The sequence below is a fragment of the Nannobrachium achirus genome (assembly GCF_963921795.1).
Source record: "Nannobrachium achirus genome assembly, chromosome: 21".
Classification (NCBI taxonomy): domain Eukaryota; kingdom Metazoa; phylum Chordata; class Actinopteri; order Myctophiformes; family Myctophidae; genus Nannobrachium; species Nannobrachium achirus.
Window position 1 is genome coordinate 1,881,644 of NC_137828.1, and position 15,177 is coordinate 1,896,820.

The following is a 15,177-nucleotide window of genomic DNA, read 5'->3' on the forward strand; positions in this document are numbered from 1 at the left end:
TTGAACGGGTAAGGGCTAGTTTAATAAAGATAAAGAACATGGCGCTGACTGGCGTTTCACTCGCTTATTTACTATGTGACCGTGCGAGCACTCGGAGCAGCACACCACTGGCAGCAGAGGAGGCAGAGTAGAGTGAGTGAGAGACAGAGAGCCGCAGTCAGTGATGCTGGCAGCATGTTGCTAATAATAGCAGGCTGGTGTTGCGCACCAAAACACCATTCAATCTGCAAACCCACTGAAGTCTGCTTTGCATCACGATCTGACTTGTTTAGAACTTGCAGATCAGTGCATCTCTTATCCAGGCCAGCCAGGCCCAGGGTCATAAATCAGCAACAGCAGCAGCTATACGATGGTGGGGTTACAACAGGTCGACTCCTAATTTGTCTGAAACGAAACGAAAGAAAGTGGAGGAGAGAGAGACTCACTGAGAGTTGAGTGACAGAGACGGCACATGCAGCAGAGCAGACAGATGCATGCGTTGCACCGTGTGAACAAGATGAGGAGGATTAAGGATTAAACTTTTCTTCATGAGAGAACATGCTAACATTGCCGAACCAAAAGTGGAAAGGTAGGCTAATCTCACTCTCTCAGCCTACTACTCGCTATAATAACACATGGTACGGTCACCGCGGTGGCGGCGTGGCGCCACCTGGAGGCGTTTTTAAATGTGTTTATTTTCCTTCACTCGGGCTTTTTAGGGCTTCGGGCTTAAAATGATGAAACTAGTTAGGGTCGGGCCGGGCCTCGGGCCGACCCTGACGGGCTCAGTTAGGGCCGGGCCTTAATTTTCAGGCCCGTTGAGAACTCTAAAAGTAGCCCACACACACACACACACACACACACACACACACACACACACACACACACACACACACACACACACACACACACACACACACACACACACACACACACACACACACACACACACACACACACACACACACACACTCATGTAATGCAGCACCACAGTGAACCTCCTTGACAGAGAACATGGTCTGTTCTGTTTTGATCATCTCTGATTTTACATTTAATCTGTCATTACAGACTTGTTGGCTGTGACCTCCAAAAGGAAGACATTGAGGTTGTGGCTTCAGCTCTCAGTTCTAATCCATCACATCTACGACACCTGGACTTAAGTTACAATGACCTGGCCGGGCTGGACCTGGAGTCGCTCAAAGCTGCACTCAACAGTCCACATTGTAAACTGGAAACTCTACGGTCAGATTCATTCACAATACTTATTTTCACCAGTGATTTATTATGTGATTATACTGTGAATACTTTGGTGGTGTTTTATTTGAAGAGTGATTGGCGACCGTCAGCCACACACACACACACACACACACACACACACACACACACACACACACGCACACACACACACACACACACACACACACACACACACACACACACACACACACACACACACACACACACACACACACACATACAGAGAGTGGCGACCGTCAGTCTTAAGTTTCGAGACCTCTGTGGGGGTCCCGACCCGCAGATTGCCTGCCACGTCTCGCCTCACAGAAAAACATTTACATTACATTTTCAGACAGCCATTTGGACCATCCCCCTTGCCATTATGGCGTTTTACTGGCTTTCTGAAAATGTAATATGCATATTTTTTTACTTAAAGGGGAAGACCACCCATTTTCAATATTGAACTGCTTCATTAATATACCTTAGAGGAGTTGTGTGGAAATAGAAAAAAGTCCCCCCCCCCCCCTTCTGTGTTGCCTAGAACTGGAGGATTGATTTGGGGGTTTGTATTGCAAAGTACAATGTGATGACATCACACCATTATACTTTACAATACAAACCCCCAAATCAATCCTCCAGTTCTAGGCAACACAGAAGGGGGGGGGGACTTTTTTTCTATTTCCACACAACTCTTCTAAGGTATATAAATGACATATTTCAATATTGAAAATGGGTGGTCTTCCCCTTTAAGTAAAAGAACCAATACCACAATGCTTTAATACTGTTTGTAATGTTACTAGTAACGGTGCTGCATTCACAATTTGTACTTGAGTAAAAGCACCAAAGTATTTATTAAGTAACCAAAGTTACTCAACATGCAAGTGTAACAAGTGTTACACGTTTAATAATGTGTATAAATATTTCAAAAATAGCAGATCTACAAGCTTGTTGTGAGCTAGTAGATCGGCAGTTTATTTTCATTTCTTTCCATAGCCACAGTATACTGTAATGAAATAAGTGACTAGTGTATATTTTGAAATAATAATCTAAATCTGCAAAGTAAATACAAATTAATTTCTGTTCAAATAATGTATTTAGTCAAGTGATGCTATTTTAACATGTGCGTTTGTATACGCGTGCGTGTGTGCGTGTGTGCGTGCGTGTGTGTGTGTGTGTGTGTGTGTGTGTGTGTGTGTGTGTGTGTGTGTGTGTGTGTGTGTGTGCGTGCATGAGTGTGTGCGTCAATAGAACATAGTACGACACAGAACAAGAAGTCAAGTTCTCTCTATTTATAAGTGTCCTCATCAGATATTCTACAATGAAAACAAACTATTTCAAATGAGAAATGGATCATACCATTAGTGGAGGGGTGTACAGAGGATGGTCTTTAAACAATGAGCTTGGTCATTACTTAATAGGCGCCGTACAGACATTTGCATGAATCATCTTCTCCGTATCGTCTGAGAATGGCCACTGGGGGCGCCGTACTAATGCATTGTCAATGGAAGGTTGTTTGGTGTTTTGTCGTTGCCGTGTCTCTTGGCCAAAAGACAGGCTGTGGTTGAGCTTGAGACAAGGCAACGACAAAACACCAAACAACCTTCCATTGACAATGCATTAGTACGGCGCACCCAGTGGCCATTCTCAGACGATACGGAGAAGATGTTTCACGCATATGTGTGAGTCCAGCCTTATAGGTTTACAAGTTACTTAATACATAAATATAATTCCATGCTGTAGTTTAGAGACAACTTTCCATCTGTCTTCCACTTCTCTGTTCTCTGTTCTTACTGACATCCTGTTAATGTCTGGAGAACGAGATAGAAGATCTCTTAGCTGCCTTTCACACCCAAGGTTTACGATCAAGGACCAAATGTTTACATTGTTGCATTTTGCATTTGGTCTGGTTAACGTTGACCAAAATATGTAAACAAAATGTGGTCGTACATCTATAGACAGAACATTTCTTCACTTCACTGCTATAGAGTGGAGCAACAGCAGTGTGTTGTGATTGTTTTTATTATTTAATGTTTGTGTTCCAATCAAATGACAACAGTGGAAAGTTATGTGCACATTTCAATTAAATGTGTGTTAATCACGGTCGTTATTAGCTTAGCCAGAAAAGTAGCCAAAACAAACACTCATTTCATGCAGCACAACAGTGAACCTCCTTGACAGAGAACATGGTCTGATCTGTTTTGATCATCTCTGATTTTACATTTAATCTGTCATTACAGACTTGTTGGCTGTGGCCTCCAAAAGGAACACATTGAGGTTGTGGCTTCAGCTCTCAGTTCTAATCCATCACATCTACGACACCTGGACTTAAGTTACAACAACCTGCTGGACCTGGAGCCGCTCAAAGCTGCACTCAACAGTCCACATTGTAAACTGGAAACTCTACGGTCAGATTCATTCACAATATTTATTTTCACCAGTGATTTATTATGTGATTATACTGTGAATACTGTGGTGATGATTTGTCTTTTAGTGGTGAAAATGTAATCTAATTTATTTTACTTAAAGGTGGGCTGACACGGCCAAAACAACTAATTAAGGCTATCAAATTAGCATAATTTTTTGATGATGTCAAGTACCCCCATGTTAAATTACCCAATCAAATTAATTTATTGTAGTAACTGAATTAAATTAATTTGATTGGGTAATATGATGGGAGGGGGCGGAGTTGAGCGCTGAGCATTATCTAGTGAAACAACCCCAACAGAACTGTGCGAGGAGGAGAAAATGCGACAATTCATAAAACAAATTTTAAAACAAGCAGTTCTAGGGGTAAATATTTTATATAATCTGCTATGGAATCCCCCCTAACCGCGTACAAAGTACAAGTCTTCTACCAAAAAGGTGTCAGAGATTAGAACGAGGGTCCAACGCTCTCCTCCTCGGCAGCACAGAGCATTTTTTAGCAGCCATCTCTGCTAAAAAGTGCTCCAGTGCTTCACCGGAGCTCCGGAGGACTGAAGTCTGTGGCTCATACACTCCCTGTGTGTTGCCTGTGTGTGTGTGTGTGTGTGTGTGTGTGTGTGTGTGTGTGTGTGTGTGTGTGTGTGTGTGTGGACTTCCAAGATGGCGCCGTGGCATGGCGACACGTTGAGAGCTGCTCTTGCCTTGTTGCTGGTTTTTATGTTGTATGTCACTGTTTTTGCACGTAATGCGTCCTGTACGATGACCTACGATCGCCAGACGTTACTGGACTTGAGATTTGTTGCCTCGGACGTTTTCAGACCGGATTTGCCGGGAGAACTGTATAACAACAACAGCAGCACGGTTCCACCATGGCGTGGCCATAGGAGGAAGAGAGGGAAGCGAGGGGGTTCACTAGTGAAGCTACGTGGACGCCCTTCGCGACCACCCATCCCCAGCATACTGTTGGCAAACGTCCAAGCGATCGACAACAAGATGGACGACCTCCGAACCCGGCTACGCGTTGAAAGGGATATAAAGAACTGCTGTGTGCTCTGTTTCACGGAGACGTGGCTGAAGGCTGACGTTCCTGACAGGGCGGTACAGCTAGATGGCTTCTCTGTGTTCCGCACGGACCGTTCGATGGCAAACACGGGGAAGACGAAAGCGGGCGGTGTTCTGTTTTACATCAACGACTCTTGGTGCACTAATGTGGATATAGTCTCACACCACTGCTCGTCGGTGCTGGAGCACTTAACACTACGGTGCAGACCGTTTTACCTACCCAGAGAATTTCCTTGTGTGTTGCTGACGGCTGTATACATCCCACCAGAAGTGAATGCATCCGAAGCTATGGACGAGCTAAGCGATGTCATTTGTAAGCAGGAAAATAAGCACCCGGAAGCCATTTCAATCGTGGCGGGGGACTTTAACCACTGCAACTTGAAATCGGTGTTGCCGCACTTCTACCAGCACGTTAAGTGCCCAACAAGGAAGGTAAGGACGCTGGATCACTGTTATTCCACCATCAAGGATGCCTACAAAGCGGTCCAACGGCCCCACTTTGGGAGATCTGACCACCATGCGGTGCTACTACTACCTGCCTACAAGCAGAGAATGAAGAGCGACCAACCCAGGGTGAGGTCTGTACAGTGCTGGTCCACAGATAATGTATCTAAACTCCAGGGCTGCTTTGAATCGACAGAATGGTCCATCTTCAAAGACTCAGCCACAAGTTTGGATAACTATGCTGACACTGTCACCAGCTATGTTAAATTCTGTGTGGATAATTGCATCCCAGCGCGAACCGTTCGCTCCTATCCCAACGAGAAGCCGTGGATGAACCAGGATACTCGTCTGAAGTTGAGGGAGCGCCGAGCCGCTTTTCAATCTGGGGACGAGGAACGGTACAAAAAATCCAGATACGACCTGAGGAGGGCGATCAGAGACGCTAAGAGACAATATAGGGACAAACTGGAGAACAACTATAGTGGCTGTGACGCACGGCGTATGTGGAGAGGGCTGCAGGCGATTACGGATTACAAACCGAAGCCGGCTGTTATTAACACCTCGGACTCTCTACCGGACGAATTGAATAACTTTTTCGCCCGCTTTGAATCTCACAACACGGACCCAGTTACACCGGTGCGGGGTACACCCGGTGCGGTGGAGCTGCAGGTGACACAACGAGATGTGAGTAAAACTTTTAAAAGCGTTGGGACTCATAAGGCGGCCGGTCCTGATGGGATTGCCTCACGTGTCCTTAAGTTGTGTTTTGACCAGCTTTCGGGAGTCTTTACTGACATTTTCAATATGTCCCTGTCATTGTGTGTGGTACCGTTGTGTTTCAAGGAAACCATAATTGTACCCATAGCAAAGAAAAAACCTGTCACCTGTCTTAATGATTATCGCCCTGTGGCTTTGACCTCTGTTCTTATGAAGTGTCTGGAAAAAATGGTTATATCACATATAACGCACATTATCCCTGCCAATACTGATCCATTACAGTTTGCATACTGTGCTAATAGATCAGTCGATGATGCTATTTCTCTCGCACTACACATTGCCTTGAAACATCTGGAGAATAAGAACTCTTATGTCAGACTACTCTTCATAGATTATAGCTCTGCCTTTAACACGATTGTACCATCTAAGCTTGTGTTGAAACTCAGGGGTCTTGGTCTGGGCAGTAGTATCTGCAACTGGCTGTTTGACTTTTTGACAGGCAGGCCACAATCTGTACGAATAGGGAACAAGCATTCATCTAAGATATTGACCAGGACTGGAGCGCCCCAGGGCTGTTGCCTCAGTCCCTTGTTGTATAGTCTGTTCACCTATGACTGTGTTGCCAGGTGTGGAAATAATTCTATTCTCAAATTTGCAGATGACACCACGGTTATAGGACTAATATCCAACGATGATGAGAGGGCCTATAGGAGGGAAATTGAAGAGCTAACCCTATGGTGCCAGAATAACAATCCCTCTCTAAATGTTAGTAAAACAAAAGAGATCATCGTTGACTTTAGGAAATCTGAAGTCAATCACAGTCCCGTAACCATAAATGGTTCACCTGTAGACATAGTGGACAGTTTCAAATTCCTGGGTGTTCACATAACAAACTCACTCACATGGTCTCAAAACAGCGAAGGTATCCTTAAGAAAGCGCAGCAGCGATTGTACTTTCTGCGGCGCCTCAGGAGATTTGGCCTAAGCACCAAGGCTCTTGTTAATTTCTATCGCTGTACCATAGAAAGTGTATTGACAGGATGCATAACAGTGTGGTTTGGTAACGTGACTGCTCAAGACAGTAAACAGTTACAGAGAATTGTGAAGAGAGCTGCCAAAATCATTGGCACAGAATTACCACAGCTACACACAATCTATAACACACGCTGTAAGAAAAAGACAGAGAACATCTTAAAGGACAGCTGTCATCCCGCCCATTCCCTGTTCTATCTCCTCCCTTCAAAAAAACGTTACCAGAGCATCAAATCTCACACCACCCGTTTCAGTAATAGTTTTTATGCTCAAGCAATCAGGTTGCTTAACGAAGAGATGGAAGCGAGACGTAGGTAGTCATGTGCAATACGCAGTTTTTAAACTGTACACTGTCACACTGTATGGTTGTTTTGTTGTTTTTTGGGTTGTCCTGGGTGACCTGTTGTTGTCGTATTGTTTTGTGTGCAATAAGGCTGAGAGTGCTCTTGGCACAAGCATTTCATTGTTTGTCTGTACTTGTATGGATACGCATTTGACTAATAAACCGAACCTGAACCTGAACCTGAACAATAGCTCTTGAAAATAGCCGTGCGGTGCGGCGCTACCAGCTAACAACAACGCATCACGTTGTGCGCGGCACCGCATCACGGACGAAGTATACATTCACTAATAACTGATACGGCCCCGCCTCCTTTTCAGACCGTTTGAAGAAAGACCACGTCAAGGTCAAGGTCAAGGTCAAGGTATACTTTATTTGTCCACAAGGGAAATTTGTCTTGGGCTTTCACCCCTGCTACAGCCACACACAAAACATCAGTAACAAAACAGTAGAAACATACATTACATTGTGCACAGTGATTAATTAATACTCTCAGTCAGTGCTGTTTCAGAGCGTCGTTCAACAATCCAATGGACACGGGTACAAATGATTTTTTAAACCTAATGTACTTCCATACAGGTTCACTGTACCTTCTTCCCGAAGGTAGAAGTACAAACTTCCCATGTAGCACATGGGTCGCATCACCAATTATTTTCTGAGCCTGCCTTAGTGCCGCCTGCTCGTAAATAGACTGCAGAGAGGGGAGTTGTCTTCACTCCTATAATCTTCCCTGCAGTCTGAACCAATCTCAACAATTTGGACCTCAGTTGCACTGAGAGATTACCGAACCAAACTGTAATACCAAATCTAACCAGGCTCTCCAAGACTGCCCGATAGAACACTAACATAAACTTTTGGTCAACACCGTGAACCCTCAGACGGCGGAGGAAGTGTAGTCTTTGCTGTAGTTTACTACAGAGGCTGTCCACATGTGTATTCCATGTTAGTGAATTGTCAATAGAAATGCCCAAGTATTTATATGAGGAAACCTGTGAGATGGCTGAGTCATGAATGACCACAGGCCTGTGGTCACCAACGCTCATAGGATCGAACACCATCTCCTGTGTCTTCATAACATTGAGAACAAGGTAGTTGTCATCACACCAACTGACAAACCTCTGTACCTCTTGAAAATACTCAGCTAGATCCTTATCCTTATCCAGTAGTGCTAAGATGGCAGTATCATCTGAGAATTTAATAATGTAATTATTCGGGTTCTCACTTCTACACTCATTTGTGTACAAAGTGAAAAGGACAGGTGAGCTAACGCAGCCCTGAGGTGCTCCAGTACTTAAGGTTCTGGGCTCTGACAAAATACCATTCACACTGACCCTTTGAGTGCGTTCAGTTAGAAAGGAATAATACCACCTGATAATAAGAGGATGGACATTAAGGTCCTTTAACCTCTTAATTAAGAGATGTGGCTGTATTGTATTAAACGCTGAGCTGAAATCTACAAGAAGAAGGCGTGCATAAGCTTTGTTCTTTTTGTCTTTGTCTAAGTGTTTCAAAAGAAAATAATCCAAGGCCAAAACGGCATCCTCTATACCCCTGTTACTCCTGTATGCAAACTGAAACGTATCTAATGAACAACCCACCGCTGCCTTCAACAAACTGATAATGATTTTCTCAAAACACTTCATAATTACTGAAGTCAGAGCGACTGGGCGGTAGTCATTATTTTCCTTGCAGCATGCCTTTTTGGGGACAGGGATTATAATGGAGTCTTTCCAGGTGGATGGAACAGTACATGAGTCCAGTGACTTTTGGTAGATGGGACACCAAGCCTCTGCCAGTTCCTGGCTGCATGAATGCAGCAACCGGCCACATATCCCATCCGGACCTGAGGCCTTCCGGGGACATGTGCGAGAAAACATCCTCTGGACTTCATGCTGATCCACAGTGATTCCCAGATCGCTGTGTGCGGGTACAGACTCGAGGGCAGCTTTTTGTTCCTGCAAGAAGTCAGCTGTTCCAAACCTTGCATAAAAGTTGTTTAGTTCATCTGCCTTTTCTTTTTCATTTGAAACACTGAGGCCCTTCTTAGCTGGAGCCATGTTAGTCATGGCCTTCATAGAATCCCACATTTTTTTGGAATTAGAGGAGGAGCAGTAGGCCTCAAACTTCTCTTTTTCCTTCCTTTTTGCATCCTCTATTTTTTTGTTGATCTCCTTTTGAATATTCCTCACAGTTAACAAGTCCCCACACTTAAAAGCCTGTTGTTTCTTAACTATGGCCTCTTTAATTTCCCTCGAGATATAGGGTTTATTATTTGGGTACATAGTTATTGTTTTCTTAGTCAAAACATTATCTTTACAGAATTTGATATATTCTGTTATGGTATCTGTAGCCTCTTCCAGGTCTAAGCTATGGAAGAGGCTCCAGTCAGTGCAACAAAAGCATCCCTTTAGCGTTTCGATGCCGTCATTATTCCACACATGAATAGTTTTGACTTGTGGTTTGCTAGTTTTAAGCAATGACTTGTATGTGGGAATTAAGTGAACAACATTGTGATCGGACATGGCGAATGGGGGTTTAGACTTGGCTAAAGGAGGTTTAGCCTCAGCAGCATAGGCATTCTTAACATTGCCATAACATTTATCTAAGATATTATTACCCCTTGTCTTACAATCGACATACTGCTGAAATCCAGGTAGCACAGATTCAAGTTTACAGTGGTTCACATCACCCAAGACAAAACACGGAGCTTCGGGAGTACGTTTCAATTGTCTGTGAACACAGTCTGCTACGGCGGTGGCTGCCCGGGCGGCATTCGCACTTGGAGCAATGTAGACTGCACACAACACAATATTGCCAAATTCGCGAGGCAAATAAAACGGTCGCATGCTCAGACACAGTAACTCTATGTCCTGGGTGCACAACGACTCCCTCACGGTGAATTGGGAACACCACTTGTTATTAATATAAACGGCGATCCCTCCTGCTTGGCTCTTCGCCGAGTCAGCGGTCCTGTCAGCGCGCACCAGTGTGAATCCCTCCAGGGAAACAAGCGCGTCAGGCACCGTCTCATCCAACCAGGTCTCGGTGATCACTTGCAGGCACGCCTCCCGGAACTCGTGTTGATATCTGGTGTTAAAGCGTAATGTATCTGCCTTATTCCTCAATGCCCGGGCGTTACAGAGAATCATGGATGGTAGAGGTGGTCTATGCATCCTTCTCCGTAGTCGCAGTTTCACCCCTCCGCGTCTCCCCCTCTTCCTCGTTCGCTTGCTGTCTCCGCCGCTCCTCGGTGGCCTTGCCAACAGTTCTCTTGGAAGCACGGGGGCCAGAGTATTACTGGCAGCGGGTCGAAGCAGCAGGAGCTGGTCATGGGTGTAGCGCAGGTACGACACCGGTGTTGTTGTCGGCGTCGAGTCCTGACACGCCGGCGAGAAGCATTCCGCTAGGATATCCCGAAGGATTATTAAAAACAGCCATCTCAGTGGCACCATCGTAAGGTATCAGTCAAACACAGTCAGTGCACATAAAACACACTAAAGACACAGACTGACATAACAATAAAGACTATAAAAGAGGCTAGTAGCAGGAGCAGCCCGGGTCGCAACAGTGCTTGCGCCACCGGCCAGGTCAAGGAACAAAAACACGTGACCTACTGTATCATAATGTTACATTTTGGGGCTTGTCACCACAACTTTAAGTACAAGTAGCAATATCACAATGCTGTAATAGACTTAGTAATGTTACTAGTAAAAGTAATGCATTCACTATTTTTACATATTGGTATCAAATATATGAAGTAACAACAGTTATAGTATGCAATATGCAGAATGCCCTGTCTTCAATTGTTTAAAGTTTAAGACTGTATATACATTTTTAGAAAATAGCAGATCTACAAGTTTCTTAGTGAGTTTTTTTTGTACATCCAAAGTATAACAGGTAATGAAACAGGTGGTTAAAGTAAGTTTTGCAATAATAATTTTAACTATAGTATATGTTTCAAATAATGGAGTAAATATTTCCCTCTGAGGTTAGGCATAGTGTTTGTGTGGTTGGGGTTATGTCTAGACATAGTGTTTGTATAATAGATGGTTTTAAGCAGGTTTAGTTTTAATTCATAGCAGAAACATCTTGTGTTATTTATTTATTTTATTCTTGTTTTAAATCGTTTCATTTAGACTGATTCACTGCTGGTTGTCCGAGAGAAGCTGTGAAGTCCTGGCCTCATTTCTCAGCTCCAATCCTTCACATTTGAGAGAATTAGATCTGAGTCTAAACAGACTGCTGGATTTCGGTATCAAGCTTCTGTGTACTGGAGGGAAAATTCCCCATTGTCAACTGCAGACCCTCAGGTAAATAGTGTTTTCCTCTGTGTGGATGTGTACTTGAGCATCAACAGCAGTTTGTTAAAGTCTTGATTTTCCTGCAGGTTGTCAGGCTGTGGGATCACAGAGAAAGGCTGTTCTTCTCTGGCGTCAGCTGTGGCCCTCAACCTCTCCCATCTGAAGCATCTGGACATCAGCTGTAACAATCCAGGAGGAGATGCTGTACAGACACTGCTCTCTGCTGGACTGGATGTCAAGTGAGTAGACTTTGACTGCGTCCATGTTGGTTAGTGCAGTAGCCTAGCATTATGGCTATAAGTTAGACAGTTTCAGTAAAGGCACAATGTACTCACGTTGGCTCCACCTTTTTATGGTGACGCAGTTCCTCGTGAAACGGTCCAGAAAGGAGGGACATAGCGTTCGGCGGAATGTACTCATTGAAAAAAAATAACTCATTGAAGACATTAATATGTAAAGACGGGCGGGCTGACGATATGCGCTCAGTATCACAACGTTGCGCTATAGACTGACAAGGCAAGCCAGCTACACAGTGGCTCTGCTATGCAGAGAGGACGAATGGGGAGGCGGGGGAACGGTGAACCACACGAACCAGCGGCTCGCAAGGAGTAGCTGAAGTTGAAGTTGTTGAAGTTGATTGACACAGGCAGCTGTCAGTTATTCTGACCTTGTGAATTATTAAACAGACTTGACGTTTGTCATCATGCATTACGTTGTTGTTTAGGGGCTGGAATAATACACAAATACTCAAATCTTATGGCCATATTATCACAACAGATATGCTCTAAAAGTGTGAAAAACGTATTTTTGATTTCTCTGGGTATTTAAAGTTCCACCATAAGGGTTCCATTTCCATGAGTGAGTAGCCTACACGTTTCTGAAGTACCGGAGGTACTCTCCATTTCATATCCACTGAAGTAATGTCTCCCCATTTGAAAAGAACCTTTTCCATTATTCATCTTCGTGCTTCGTCCAAAACAGAACTACTACTATATAGCGACATGTGACTATAATCTAATACTGTAGATTTAATGTTTACATCGATCATAGCCTCTGAAAACCAACTACATAGATTGTAACCTGCATAGATGGCTTGTTATGACTCGTAACGTACGTGCCTCGGCTAACCAAAAAAGATACAAGCTACAAATAAAGAAATGATCATTTCTTCCTACAGTGTGAATCATGGAGGAGAACACTGGATAGAACACTGGACTAATCCTCAACTCCTCAAAAGATGTGAGTGTCTGTCTTTCTGTATATCTGTCTGCCTCTGTCTGTCTGAACTTCCAGAGAATTCAGATGGTTTCTCTGCTCTTGGCCTGGTCTTTAACACCAGCTGATACTTGTTTACAGCTGATGCTCGTTTACAAAGCCCTACCTGACACACCTTCTACAATTCTTAGCGACCAGACCCATCTGGTGGCTGACTTGTGAAAAATACAAGAACAAAAAAAGCCTAAGCCACTTGACCAAAAGTCTGTAAACTAGGGTTTGTCAGGCAACGTGTCCCTAAAACACACTGTCCCTACATCCAACACTCCTTCTGCCACACACATTCTGCTGACACTATTAGGATCATTTTGGTGACACCTGCAGATGTTTTGCATGATGTCCTACCCTGTCTGTTTCTTCTCTTTGTACACTGCTCTGTCCACTCCTAGGCATAGTCTAGTGCAGAGGTTCTCAAACCCCCAGGTTTATATTTATTTAGCCGTGGACCCCCATCTGAAAATGTTTTGAACCAGGGACCCCCAGAAGAGAAGATTCATGTATCAGATATACAAGCTCGCAGCGCAGCACATAGTGTCATGCATGCTATGCAGTGATGCTCGTAGCCCTGCGTCCTGCGTCTCTGACGCACAGTTTTAAGAAAGGACATCAAACGTCCCGTGGACATGTACTTTATCCTGCTGTTATGAACACATTCAGCACTTATAATGCAGGGCATTTGATTCCAGCATTAATATTATACAGAGCCAACGTGAATATGCTGTGGACTTGTCTCCTTCTCTCCACGTCTCCAGAGTGGCTGAGTCTTTCTAGAGGCATTGAGGAGATAATACCCCTTCTCCACTGTGTATTATTTATAGTTTGTCAAACGGCTGTGTTGCGCAGCGAAACTCTGCGGCTCGAGATAAATTGTTCCTTTCTGGGAGATACAAGTGTAACACTATATGTGTGCTGTATAAAGAACAAGGCATCCCTTAGACTTCTTTGTGTTCATTAAACGTGTACAGAGAGATACGGGTATGCAGAGATACAAAATACAAATACTGGGTCAAAACATGTATCAAAACTAGAGCCCTGCACAGGCCTGAAATGTGGGGCCGGGCCCCGGTCCTGGCCCATGGAATTCAGGCCTATCCCTGGCCCGTTTGGTACCGATATTTACAGCCCAGCCCGGCCCAAAGCCCGCCACCATATTTATTTAATTAATTATTTTTGTGCGTGGCTTTCACTGGTGCGCGCAGCAGCTACACTCTCAAGGGCAGTCCATACTGTCACCGACCCCGAACTTTGTGTCGGAAAGGTCCGGTTCAACTTCAAAATTACACCACACGCAACTTCGGAAAAGGATTTCTCCTAATTTGATTTCGGAAAGCTGCACATATGTCAGAAAGTAGGAACTATCCGACGACAATTCGGTGGTCGGAGACAGTATGTACAGCCCTTTAGCTGTGTGCTAGAGCTTGTGCTCTGATTAGAACAAACACAGAAGAAGTCAAGAGCACATCAACACACACATCACAAGTAAGAAATCTTCCTCCAGCCACCGTTTGTTATGATGTATTGTTACTGTATATTATCCTCACAGCAGAACATTAGACATTGATATTTGTCGGCTACCGAGGTTACAACAAACCGTCTCGTAAAATACAGAAAAGATGCGTCCCGTAATGAACTGTACTCATGACACGACAAATTACATATGATAGCAGATCTACAAGCTCACAGCACGGCACCGAGTGCCGCGCTGCAAGCTTGTAGTTCTGCTATTTTTGAAAAATCATGCAAATTTGTGCAAGTCTTTGAATATTTCAAATCCTTAAAAACTTAAACTATGTTTCTATGTCAGAGGTTCTCAAACGTTTTCATGTGAAGGACCCCCAACATGATAGGCATTTAGCCACGGACCCCCATCTCAAAATAATTCGTTCCAGGGACCCCCCAGGAGCAAAATTTGAGTTACAAATGTCTGCTTAAAAAAATACATATATTCAAAGATTTGCACACATTTTCAAGACTTTTCAAGAAATAGCAGATCTACAAGCTCGCAGCTCTCGGTGCCGTGCTGTGAGCTTGTATATTTGCTATTTTTCAATAGTTAAAGTATAAAATAATGAAGGCCCCTCCACCTTGGTCCCCCCCCCCCCCCCCCCCTTGTGACGCCCCTGGTTCCCAGCATGGTTCTGAGCCCGGCCCGCCCTGGTCGCGTTCCGACGGGCTTGCAGGACTCTGATCAAAACACAAAATATAAATACAGGCCAGAGAAATGGATTTGAGATACAAATACCTATTTTATATTTTGAAAGTACATGAAAATACATTTTATAAAAATGTATGCATGTGACTAACGCGTTACAAACTGACGCGTAGATTGAAAGATTAAAATCTTTAAGATATACAAGCTCACAGCGC

At 44.1% G+C, this 15,177-nt stretch overlaps 1 protein-coding gene across 1 annotated transcript in view; it reads left to right on the plus strand.

Moving 5' to 3' along the window:
• Positions 1 to 13,581, plus strand: part of LOC308307213 (NLR family CARD domain-containing protein 3-like) — a gene marked incomplete at both ends in the record, with an annotated part of 51,652 nt that extends 38,071 nt beyond the window's left edge. The window contains 5 exons of the mRNA XM_080752384.1: positions 1,048 to 1,221; positions 3,453 to 3,620; positions 10,376 to 10,578; positions 11,630 to 11,774; positions 13,563 to 13,581. Of these exons, the coding sequence (XP_080608510.1) occupies positions 1,048 to 1,221; positions 3,453 to 3,620; positions 10,376 to 10,578; positions 11,630 to 11,774; positions 13,563 to 13,581 (709 nt within the window). The remainder of the gene's footprint in view (positions 1 to 1,047; positions 1,222 to 3,452; positions 3,621 to 10,375; positions 10,579 to 11,629; positions 11,775 to 13,562) is intronic.
• Between the last annotated feature and the right edge of the window lie 1,596 nt (positions 13,582 to 15,177).